Here is a 12,555-nt window from a genome sequence, read left to right on the forward strand (position 1 = left end):
ACTTCCCGACTTAAAATGGAGAACAGCAAACGCTGAAGGGAAATTCAGCCAACACAGGCAGAAACTAGCAGGTGCAAGTTTACTGTGTATTAGACTCTGCAAAGGCCCAGACAGCATCGATACCAGCAACCATCGGCATAATAATGTCACAGCCATCTACATACTAATGAGCGATCCCCAGAACAATCAAAACATTTAAGGTAAACAAGGCCAAGCCAGACTCCTCGGCGCCAACAGGAGCCAACACAAAAGAGGTTAACGGACACCTAAAGACCGCCCATCGATCAGGGAACCGCTCCAGTATTGGAGAAATCGAATCAAGCGATTGGAACAAGGTCCAATCACTTGAAACCAGGTACGGGGTCCGCCCCGAAAGGCGGGAAGCCCCTGGGGACTATAAAGTAAAGCCCCCAAGTTCAAATCGTCCTTCTTGACAGGGTCACTCAGCAACGCGAACCAACCCTTGACAGTGACCTGTCCAGCTGCAGCCAAAGAACGTAAGTCTCAAGTCAACGCTCGCTACGAGATAGGCGCTCCTAGCTACCAGTCCATATCAGCTTTTGAATCCCGCAGACTCAGAACCCGAACGAAAGGCCATTTGTTCCCCTGACCTGGTGGGCCAGTCCGAAGCTAAGTATAGGCCTGTTAGTTGTAGAAATAGCTTAGAGAGTAGAGTTTATGCATGAGTAGATTTGACTGTGTGTAAATAAATGTGCCTTGATTTGAATCTTACTAATTGGTGTATTGAGTTACTGATCATTACTTGAACTTGAACCTCGTGGCGGTATCATAAGATACCTGGCGACTCAAGAGCAAAGGCTATAAAACAGAGCCTATTGAACCAACCAAAAGTTAGCAACACTATACAGCTGCAACATTACTTGCCAATTTTTATACTCAATGCCCCAAGGCCAATGAAGGCAAGCATGCCGTATGCCTTTTATTTAAAAAAAAAATTTTTTAAATTAAAGTTTTCACAAAATATCAACAACAAAATGTAAAAGGAACCCAATGGAATTAAATACAAAACAAAACAACCCAGTGCTCCCCTCCCCCCCATACATAAATAATATATTAACACCCGCCGAAACACATAGCAAATATATACACCCCCTCAGATCCCCCAGTATAGACAAACAAAAGTAAAATAGAACCCCCCCCCCCCCCCACAGGGTTGCTGCTGACCATTGTCTACCGTTCTGCCAGGAAGTCCAAGTACGGTTGCCACTGCCTGAAGAACCCTTGCACCGACCTGCGCAGGCTTCGAGTGAGGCTCCAGTGGAAGATTGTGAGGACTACCTTCCCTTGTCTCTGGTCTCTGCGGCTGTAGAAATGAGCTCCGGGGGTGGGGAATCTTTTGAGGGGATAGTCTTCTGGACCGAACGTGATCTACATGTTTGCGCTGGAGACGACCCTGGGCTTGCACCTGGTAAGATATAGGGCCCGTTTGGCGAAAGATTACACAGGAACCCACTGGGCACCACCAGCAAAATTCCGAACCAACACTGGGTCACCGGGCGCAAACTGCCGAATCGGCCGATGCCGAGAAAATCCCTGTCCCTGCCGTTCTTGTGTGCGGCGTACTTTTGCGCCAATGTCCGGGAAAACCATACTAAGGCCCCATGTCGACCCCTATGACCGGTGAGGTGGTTGCAACCCTAAATGTTATGGACACCTTGCCTGTCACGGCATCACAGATCCGTGAGTGGACCCAGACGGAGCCAGTCCTGTCAAAGGTTCAGCGCATAGTCCTGTATGGTGGGCAGCATAGACAGCTCCCAGGCGAGTTGCAGGCATTTTCCTCCAAGCTGTCAGAATTCAGCGTGGAAGACGGCATCCTCTTGTGGGGGACGCGTGTGATTGTCCCGGAAAAAGGCCAGGACCTGATACTAACAGACTTGCACAATGGGCATCCAGGTGTGACCAAAATGAAAATGTTGGCCCGGAGTTATGTCTGGTGGCCAGGCCTCGACACCGACATTGAGAAGGTGGCCCAAAACTGCTCCATTTGCCAGGAGCATCAGAAGCTTCCGCCGGCCGCGCCCCTACATCATTGGGAATGGCCAGGGTGGCCTTGGGCACGCTTGCATGCAGATTTCGCAGGCCCTTTTCAAGGATCCATGTTCCTTCTATTAATTGACGTCCAGTCTAAATGGCTAGAGGTGCATAAGATGCAGGGGACAACGTCCTGTGCAACAATTGAAAAGATGCGTTTGTCGTTTAGTACGCATGGCCTCCCCGAGGTGCTGGTCACGGATAACGGCACTCCATTCACGAGTGAGGAGTTTGCGAGGTTCACGAAGATCTGACCCCGGGGGGTGCCCCCATGGTGTCCTGGCCTGCGATCGGGGCCCACCGATCCGCGGGCGGGCCTGTGCCGTGGGGGCACTCTTTCCTTTCCACCTCCGCAACGGTCTCCACCATGGCGGAGGCGGAAGAGACTCTCCCCACTGCACATGCGCGGGAAACTGTCAGCGGCCGCTGACGCTCCCGCGCATGCGCCGCCCCGACATGTCATTTCCGCGCCAGCTGGCGGGGCAACAAACGCCGTTTCCACCAGCTGGCGGGGCGGAAATGTTGGGGCTCGGCCCCCAAAGATGCGGAGCATTCCGCACCTTTGGGGCGGCGCGATGCCCGTCTGATTGCCGCCGTTTTGGGCGCCAGCCGGCGGACATCGCGCCGTTTGGGGAGAATTTCGCCCCTGATGTCTGAGGGAAATTATGCACTACAACATAATCTGTGTCCTCGGCAATCCTGAGCAAAACTGTTAGCATATAAAATAGAAACAGAAAATACTTAGCAGTTCAGGCAGCATCTGTGGAGAAGAATAGAGTTAACATTTCAGATGTTTTTATTTGTTGCTATAAAAGCAGTCGTACATGAACTATTTAATTCAAATGTTGATTATCTAGTATAATAATAATCTTTATTGTCACAAGCAGGCTTACATTAACACTGCAATGAAGTTACTGTGAAAAACCCCTAGTTGCCACATTCCGGCGACTGTTTGGGTATACAGAGGGAGAATTCAGAATGTCCAAATTACCTAATAGCACTTCTTTTGGGACTTGTGGGAGAAAACTGGAGTATCTGGATGAATCCCACGCAGACACAAGGAGAACGTGCAGACTCCGCATAGACAGTGACCCAAGCCGGGAATCGAACCTGGGACCCTGGCGCTGTGAAGCAACAGTGCTAACCACTGTGCTACCGTGAATGTTTTCTTTACAAACCCTTGGTTTATGCCTGAAATTCATGTGGGAAAAAAATTGCTCATTCATCTTGTTGCATTTGTTCTACGTCTGGTTTGTACGATCGTCACATTTGGAGTTCCTGTCTTCAATAATGTCATTGAATTCTTTAGTTATATTTGTATCCTAAGTTGCTGTCTTCCTCTTTGACATGTTTGTCTCCATGTTTGTGTGGCGAGAAAACGACATTTCCTCAAATAAAAAAAAACATTTTGCACCTTTGTCCCTACAAATTATTTCCACAGAAATACCCAAAATATTATTCTAACAAATTATTAAATCACCTTTGTGTTTCAGTGTCCAGGGCTCCAAACCTCGAAATATCCAATAAAATATCCCAGTATAAATCATTCCACCATAAACACCCAATGGTCCATGACAGGAAGGTCGGATATTCCTCACAGCATAAAGTTCCTTCCAAATCCAAGAGTTTCTTATTTCCACATCATACTCTGGTACATGAAGGCCTATGTTCAGAAAAATATCCTTTCAATTTCAGAAAAGGAAAACATTTCAAACATTTTTTTCATCAACTGAGCAAAAATAAACTTGTGACTTAAAGGTTGTCAACAAAAAAAACTGTTAAATTCTATTTATCCCTATTTTAAAAAGAGATTGTGTGTGCGATTTAACAGGAAATAAAGGTCCCATTTTGAGTGTGTTTCTCAGCGTTGAGATGCTATCAAATGGGACTTGTTTTTTGGCCTTGGCGAGGAACACCCTACCAAGGCCGCACTTATCTTCATTTTCTGCACTGATGAGCTCAGCTCGTCAGTGCAGCATGAAATCAGGGTGCCATTTTTAAATGTCGCCCCAATTTCTTGACCACCTTCGCCAACCCCACCGTGGTCTCTGGGCCTCCCTAGCTTACATGTCAAGGATTCTTTGAGCCTCCCCCTCACAAGGGCAGGGCACACCTGGGACGGAGTCCCGGCACGGCAACCTAACATTCAAGCACCTTGGTAGTGCAAGGGTGTCCAGGTGGCACTCTGCCCAGAAGCTTCCAATGGTCTGGGAGACCCTCCCACTGCCTTTACGCCTGCTTCATGTTTGTGTGGACAAATGTTAAACAGCGCCATGGCAAGGTCTCCCAGGCGCGGACATTTGTTCCCGGACCATGGGAGCATCGGCGCTGACATATTTAACTGGCTCACTTAAATATGCAAATTTGGATCTCGCCCAGTGAGTGAGATTGAGACATCTCGTGAGATCTCATTAGATCTCATGAGGTGTTCCAAGCGTCATAAATCCCGCGAGAGGCATCTCACGAGATTTGACGGCCTTGTCGGGTCACTGAGTCGGCGAGGTCGTTTGCTTGCGCCCCAAATCCAAAAGCGAATTGTGACATGCTCCTTTTCTGCTATGTAGATTGTGAGAAAGTGTTTTAAAGGAGATTTGAATCAATAGCTATCAGGTCCATACCTTGAGTCACAGGCTGGCGATTATGTTCAAATAGTTTCTTAAAGATGGTCTCTGCAGCAATCATGCCACTTTTCATAGCAGTATGTGTTCCTTTAATTTTAGGGACGTTCATCAATCCTGGGCTGCAGCCAATCAATAGTCCTCCAGGGAAAGACAGTCTAGGTATAGACTATGGAACAATATTACTTCAATCACTAACTTAGCTTATATATTAACATGATCCATACAGATCTGTGAGAGCATTCCTCTCTTATAATTTTGTTGACATAGTGACAACCAACGTTGTCCAAAATACTATCATCTACTCTTTAATTATAATCAAAATACACCATGCGTGATTCATCGGGAAATTTTCGAAGTGTGATTTTGGATGCGTTTGACAGGGTGTTTCTCGACGGCCGGGTTGGCGAGAGCGTGGCCCCTATTTAACCGCACTTAGTACAAATTTTTCACCATTACGAGTAGTCTCGTGCCTCAGCGTCTCGCCATGAACAAGAGGGCACTGCTTTTAAACGCCCCCTCATCACTCAGTCAACACATAAGAATGGCAGCACGCAGGCCTGCTCCTCGCTTAGGGGATGCCGACCTGGCCGGGCTTCTCGATGCCGTTGATGCGAGACAGGACATCCTATCTGTTGGAAGAAGACCAGACCTCCACTGAGTTGCAAGGGTAAGTTACTACATCTCTCCTAGCATCAGCTCTGCCTGCCACCCCTCAAATCCACCCCCCCACCCCGCCTGCCTCGCCCCGCTCCACTAATCACTGGCTGACACCTCACACCATCCCCACATCCGATCTGGTTCCTCAGAACCCACTGGCACCTGCCAGCATAACCCCTTCATGTCCCAGGTGCGATGCCCACACATGCCATCTGCTATTGACTCCCCTCCCCCCAACCCATCAAGTGTGGTGGCTCACAATGCCCTCCCTCTCTTTGTCCCTACATGAGAAGATAGCCCATAATATGTGGGTAATGACAAAGGCTGGGGCAGAGGACCCACTGTCCCTTCACCCTAATGACCGGTCCCAAGTGAGTTGTTCATGTCAGACAAAATGATCCTTCTCTCTCACTGACCACATATCCATTGTCTCGGTAGGACCTTCATCTGATGGGCCGGGCCATCCAGAGTCATTCTACCCAAGAGACTACTTCATAACAGAGTTCAGCCCCCACCTTCCACTATCGAAGAGACACACACCTCAGTGGGTGACATTAGTGGGCAGACCTCTGTCACAAGCTGGTGACACCACAAAGTTGCTGGTGAGCACTACAGTTGCTATTGCACATTAGGTAGAGGTAGGAACATCCAAGGGAGCCAGCAGTTGGAGGTCTGCTGCATCCCAAGACTCAACTGGGTTCCAGTCAGATGATGAGCCTCTGGACAAGGTTCTCCTAGTGCTGATATAGATAATAGAATATAGCTGTGAGATTCAGGAGGAGATGTCAGCGACATTCCAGCAAGTGCATAGTCAATTGTAGGAGTCCCAAAGACTATGGGCACAGGAGATGATGCCGACAATGGTTGGCACCAAGGCCAACACTGCTAGGGTGTCAATCACAGTGGAAAGCATGGAGCACGGCATCTACGCCTGGAGTGTTGGTCCCAGGCAAAGTTCAGTTTGTGACGACCATGGCTGAGGGCCTCGACATCATGTCCTAGACAAAGGTGAACATTGCCGAGGCACTGCAGAGCATAGCCCAGTGATTGAGGAGCGTCACTGAGGGTATCAAGACTATGGTGCAGACAATGGGGGAGTTGCTAGGACAGGCACAGCCAGATGATTCAGAGACCTTTGGAGCTCACTTTAGCTTCCCCTCTGACCCATGGAGACCCCTGTGGGGATCAGGGAGGAGAAGTCCTGGAATCCAACCAAGGGCCTGCCACCAAGGAGACGACAGTGGTCTTGAGTTCTTCCGAATTCCCCTCTTCTGACAGCAGCACATCTCAAAGGTAGCAGGCATGGGAGTGACATGGCGATGCCAGTGACACCGCTGAGTTGGCTGAGGCCCCCTGACTCCAGGCCCTCCAGAGGACGAAGGCCATAGGTTGCGGAAAGCAGCAGGCTGCCTCCACCTCCGATAGGATCCTGGGGACACACCAAGGCGTAACAGGAGACCACGAAAGATCAAGAAAGGGAGATGATAATTGATTTGGTGGGGGGGTGTGGCGGCTATCTGTAACTGGGGGAATGGAAATTTCAAATGTTCACAATTAAACACCTGATACATGTGAATCTTCTGTCCCATTAATCTTCACAGGGGGCCTGCCAGCACCCTCACCTCCTATTCCCTCTGCTCCTCCCAACCCCATGGCACAGATGTCCAAGATCAAATGCCCCCGATGCAGACCCCATTCAAAGGATGAGTGCGAGCACACAGTCAGCAGAAAGACAGGAGTCAGACTTTGACATAAGCTGAGGAGCATCAGAGCTAACCTCACAGCGAGTTACCATCGTAGTCCTGCCTTGTATACTGACCCGTTGACAGTGCCGACACAGGCCCATGACGGACAAAGCCTTGATCTATGAGAATCGGGTGAGGATGAGTGTCTCCCTAGTCCACCGGCATGCCGTACCCTTGCCGCCGCCTGTCCTCCAGTGCCTCCTCATACGAGGCAGTATGTCCCTCCTCCTCCAGCATGTCGCTCCATTGCTGTGCCAGATTGTGACACAGCAGACTACCACAAAGTGGGAGACCCTCTGGGGGATGTACTGCAGGGAACCACCAGAGTGGTCCAGACATTGGAACCGCATTTTCAGCATTGCTCAATGAGAGCACGGGTGGCAGCATGGGCCTCATTATATCGGGTCTCTGCCTTGGTCATCAGCCAGCACCTCAGCGGTTACCCCATATCCCCAAGAGGCAACGCGACATCCTGGGGTGGTTGTCGAAGACGCTGGGGATCTCAGTGTCCCAGGATGCAGCTCCTGTGAAACATGAACATGCGTGCATTACGTGGAGGTGGTGGTCGCACAGGAGATGAACATTCAGGGAACCCTAAATGGAACCCATTCCTGTTAATGAATGGCACTCCCTGATGCTCAGGTGCGCGCAGGGTGACATACATGCCATCAATTACCCACTGGACCTGGGGCATCCCGGCTCTGGCTGAGAATCCGGCAGCCAGGCATCATGATGGGCCTGATCCAGCTCAAAGTTGATAATAGTCTGATACCTGGATTTACAGGGCATCAGTGACTGTACAGATGCAATTGTGGGCTGTAGCTTGAGAAATGCCGCACAAGACCCCGCTCGGGCCCTGGAATGAACCGGTTGCAGAGACGTTCAGGGCTTCGGTAACCTTCACGACCACCGGGAGCAGGCGTCCTCCTTCACCACGGGGTTCAAGCCCACGAGGACAAGGCACAGTTGGTGCACTGCCTCTTTCTTGAGACGTCGTCTCCTGCGGCACATGCTGTCCGTCATCTCCTCAAAAGACCAACAACGCCTGTGAACCTCTGGCCGTTACTGGTGTCCCGCTGTGGGATCCTCCTTGGACTGGTGGGTCTTCAGGGTATGCAGCGGTCCCCTACACATGGGGTGCTGCCTCCAGCCTTCTCCAGTGTCTCGGCTGTCATCAGCTCCACGAGGGAAGCCTCTGCGGTATAGGCAACACCAGTCATACTGTTATATCTGTAAGAAATTGGAGAGAGAGTCCGACAATCAGTTAGGACTTCCACCCCGGAACCTCAAATCCCCCAAGCCTCCCCCACCCTTATGTGTCCCACCTTCTCTCAGAATGCCATGCACTGACCCAGTTGTGCTGGAAAACGTCGCTCTGCACACTCACCCTCGGCTACAGCAGGAGCCCCCAGACCCCTGCCGGAAACATCAGGGAGATCTTGCTCAGGTATCCTCCTTGATCCACACTCTTAGCTTATGGTCGCGCGTGAGGGTATCCACAGTGTTGAAGCCCAGCTCTTGAATGTTTGATTGTTGGCTGCTGCCTCTATGGTGCTGACGTTTCTAGAGTTCTGGCAAACTGCTCAGGCTTCCTTCAGAGTTTTATTGAAATGCAATGCAATAATCATAATCTGAGACCCAGCACGTGTACCCATGATAAACTACTCGAGAATATTTTGTTTATTAAATGGTTAACAGTAACACAGATTTGAAAATCAACTGCATAACATTCCACATATCACACTAACCATTAAACAAGGCGACGTCACCATTCCATATTGGTACCTATATCAACTCATTTTCACAAAAGAAACCACACGATACCACAGGTATACCCTCACAGGTTGCTCAACAGAAACGGAGGATAAGCCTGAAAATGTGTTATGATGTCCAGAACTTTGATGGACAGATCATTTCTACGACAATGTGTGACTTGTTCCACGTATCAGTGTCATTCTCCGTCCAGGATCCGCAGCTGTGCAGGCCCTCCCATTTGGCCCAATCTTACCGGAACCAAATCCTGGCATCCACATATTCCACTGGCGCTCAAAGTGCAGTTGACATCCTTGACTTCCAGCAAGTTTAATCCACGGTGACATGCCAGTTGTATGCAGCACTCACCACACCAGCAACAAAAGCATCAGCAATCTGCAAAAACATTTCTTCAATGGCATCAGCAGGTGGCCCATTTGGAACAATGCCGTGCACCAGGTCCCGCAGCGTCTTTTGTTTCAAATCGGATTGCCTTTCGGACTCATACGTCCCCCTGAACCTGGTGTAGCAGGACCCAGGAATCTTAGAAAAAATTGTTCTTCTTTCTGGCTACAGAAAAGGAAGGAAACAGCAACCTCCAGGTATCTGCAGAGCTCCCCCCCCCCCCCCCCCCCCCCCCCCCCAGCCCCCAGAAAAGGTCACGCTGATACAGGGCACAGCGGTGGAAGGAGAACTCCCTACCCGTTCTCCAGCACTGGTAATATTCCAGGGGACCATGCCATAGAAGCAAGAGGAGTCGTAGTGGACCTGCATCAGTGGAAAGCCACTTTTTGAGCCAACCACCGGAAGGTTGCACTGACTTGGAGCATAGTGGAGGAGGGAGAGAAAGCAAAAACCACATCCCCAACTCCAGCACTAGCAGCGCCTCATACCAATAACTCCCAGGCCACAAAGGCAGGAAGGACTGCAACTGCGTGAAACCCCCCCCCCCCACATAGAGCAAATGCAGACAAAAGGAAAACAAGGCACACCAGCACCTGCACTGCTCCCGTAACGGGAACAGCAGATGGCTACTGAACACAAAATGTCACCGGTAGTCCATTAAAGTGTCTCCGCGCGACCTCCGGGCTGCGCAGTCGAGCCGGGCCGCCACCCCTCCTCTCCTGCAGTATCGGCACCTGATCTTCCATCACTACCCTGCCCGAGGACCGGGCCACAGGAGCAGAGGGAGCATCAACAGGTGATCCAGAAGTCCAGAATACACAGTCAACACACATAACAGACCTTTAAAAAATCACAGACTGCTTGTGCAAGTCCTCCTACATCCTCAGCCCGGTAGTAGACCCACCAAAATCCTCCTCTCGCCGCAATCCAGGTAAAAGAGATCGAAAGGCAATTACTTTCTTTCTTCCTTCTCTTCATCCAGAAAGCAGCAAGTCCAAGGGGAAGAGGTTAAAGGCAAGCAGTAAAGGCAGCAACAAACAAACTCTCAGTTATAGCCTCCAGGCATTTGCAGATACGCTGCAGCAAGCTGCAAACACAACCTGCAGCTAGGAAGTACTCTCACAACCAACAAGGCCAATTCCTCATTAGCAATAGCCTTTAGTTGTGAAGCTAGAGGCTGCTCACAGTCAAAGGGAATTAAAGTGACCATCAGCATAGAACTAAGAGCAGGCATTGTCCTACAAAACATTTGAAGGACAATGCCCTGCATAGATAGGTAGCCGCTGCAGGAAAATGGAAATGGCTATTCAACACCTCAGTTCCCCTCAGCAGCCACTGCGCCAGCTTCATGTTTTTAAAAAGGAGTGCTAAATGACACCCGTGTAATTTCTAGCTGACGGACCAGTTCATTCGACTTGCATTCGACTTCAATGCTCGCCATATTTGGGCATGATCTGGAACTCGCTATTGGGAGCAGGCCAGTTAGATAGCAAACTGATTTGCGATTTTGACCTTTCCTGTTATTTAACTGTGCGCCGAGATCCAAGCCGAGTGCAAAGCGGTGGTTAAATCACGCCATTATGTCAAATTTCTACAATATAACTGAATGTGAATGGTAACTATTTTCCATGGATCTGAGGTGGAAGAAGGAACAGGAAAGAGTTTTAAATAGGTTATACAGGTCGAGTATCCTTTACCAGCTTATCCAAAAATGGGCACATCTAAAAAGCACACTTTACTGAACCTCATCGACCTTTAGCATGGGAAGTCTAGTTGTTTGTCTGCACTGTTTAACTTGCAATTTTTATGGTGAACCTGTCAAAAAGAAAATTATAGGTACCCTGTATTTATTATTCAGTGATACATCTTACATTTTTAGCCATTTTATTTATTTTGGACTATAGCTAGCCTTCTGCTTAAGCTATTGTAATACAAGTTTATATGCGGCATCCGAAAACCGAAATGAGCCAAAATCCGAAATGCAATCACCGAGGGTTTTGATAAAAGATACTCAACTTGTAATGATTTATGATTTTATATATTCATTTGATTTAAATTATTTTAATGGACAAGGATTACTCATTGTCAGTAATTACACGAGTCACTGACTGCTAGCAATAATGAAGGTCAATCTTTCTTTTTATATTATTTAAGTTAATGTTACACACAGTGCAGGTATTAGTCTGGTGCAGAACATCTTATAATACCTGGAAACCACCCTCATTTAAGGCACGGGCTCCATAGGCAATCCTTTTTCCCTCTTCCAAGGTCGGTGCCACTGAAGGATGGTGCTTCCACCTCTGGAATTCTTTAAATGGGTTCAGATATGGATTTTGATAATCCAAACCCACCTATAGAACAAATCAAATGAAGTTCGAAGGTAAACATCCATATCATGAGAAATGAAAACTGAAGGTGAAAATACACATTAAAAAAAAGTCACATTTTAATTTACTGTGTAATACGGATGATAGTGAAATAAACTTTGCTATCTGAGGCGATCTGTTTATTCTGTATGCCTTTCAGAATAAGCACTGGGCTTTCCTATTTGGTACAAATATATGATGCAGACATGACCATACAATGGTTATCTTCACAAACAAATAATAATTTCACACAAGGAAAAGCTGAGTTTATGCCTCTCGGAGTTCTGAATTTGGCATTTATGCCCATGGGTTAAATATAAATCACACTTGTATGTGAACAGGATCGTTTCAAAGGTTACTCACCTATACCTCAGGTGTGTCCGAGATATTGGGTATGTGGGCAAAAGAATTTAGATGGAGGGAAAGGATCGCAAAGGATAGAAAGTCAAAGAATTCAGAGAGTTGAGGGATATGAGATATTGGTCAGAGATGGATTTTTCTGTGGTGAGGCCATGGGAGAAAAGTGGAAATGGTGATGGATGGTAAGGGCATTGTTTGCAAATGAATATACATCCTGAAGGGAAATGTGGCGCAGGTGATAGCTATTAGCAAAATCTAAGGCAAATCTAAGCAAAATTGGGATGTGGAGGAGGTTGACAAGGTTAACTTCCAAGAAACACATGTTAGGAGAAAAGTGTATAAAGTAATACAATTGGATTAGTTTCAGAACAGATAGATGGAAATTTAAGTTACATGGTTATGACAGAGACTGGAAATTACTTGTAAACAGAGGACCTTGCCCCTTAATCCAGGTACACCACGTTAAATGGATTAATATAAATGTTAGTCACTCATAGACTGGTCAATGCACTAGGCTCAGATGGACAAGGGCGTTGAACAGAAATGATAGCAAAATCAATTACGTTCAAGTTACTGTCTTTTACTGACACAAGA

The 12,555-nt window shown here is 48.1% G+C and overlaps 1 protein-coding gene across 5 annotated transcripts in view; it reads right to left on the bottom strand.

Annotated features, from left to right (window-relative positions):
* etfdh (electron transfer flavoprotein dehydrogenase) overlaps positions 1-12,555 on the bottom strand; it is a 136,211-nt gene that overhangs the window by 41,731 nt on the left and 81,925 nt on the right. For all 5 annotated transcript variants that reach the window (XM_072495779.1, XM_072495778.1, XM_072495781.1 and 2 more), the window contains 3 exons: positions 11,443-11,586; positions 4,674-4,842; positions 3,536-3,718 (listed from right to left, as the gene is read on the bottom strand). In XM_072495779.1, coding sequence (XP_072351880.1) covers positions 3,536-3,718; positions 4,674-4,842; positions 11,443-11,586 — 496 coding nt within the window. The remainder of the gene's footprint in view (positions 1-3,535; positions 3,719-4,673; positions 4,843-11,442; positions 11,587-12,555) is intronic.

The sequence above is a fragment of the Scyliorhinus torazame genome, chromosome 3 (genome assembly GCF_047496885.1).
Source record: "Scyliorhinus torazame isolate Kashiwa2021f chromosome 3, sScyTor2.1, whole genome shotgun sequence".
In the NCBI taxonomy this organism is placed as follows: Eukaryota; Metazoa; Chordata; class Chondrichthyes; order Carcharhiniformes; family Scyliorhinidae; genus Scyliorhinus; species Scyliorhinus torazame.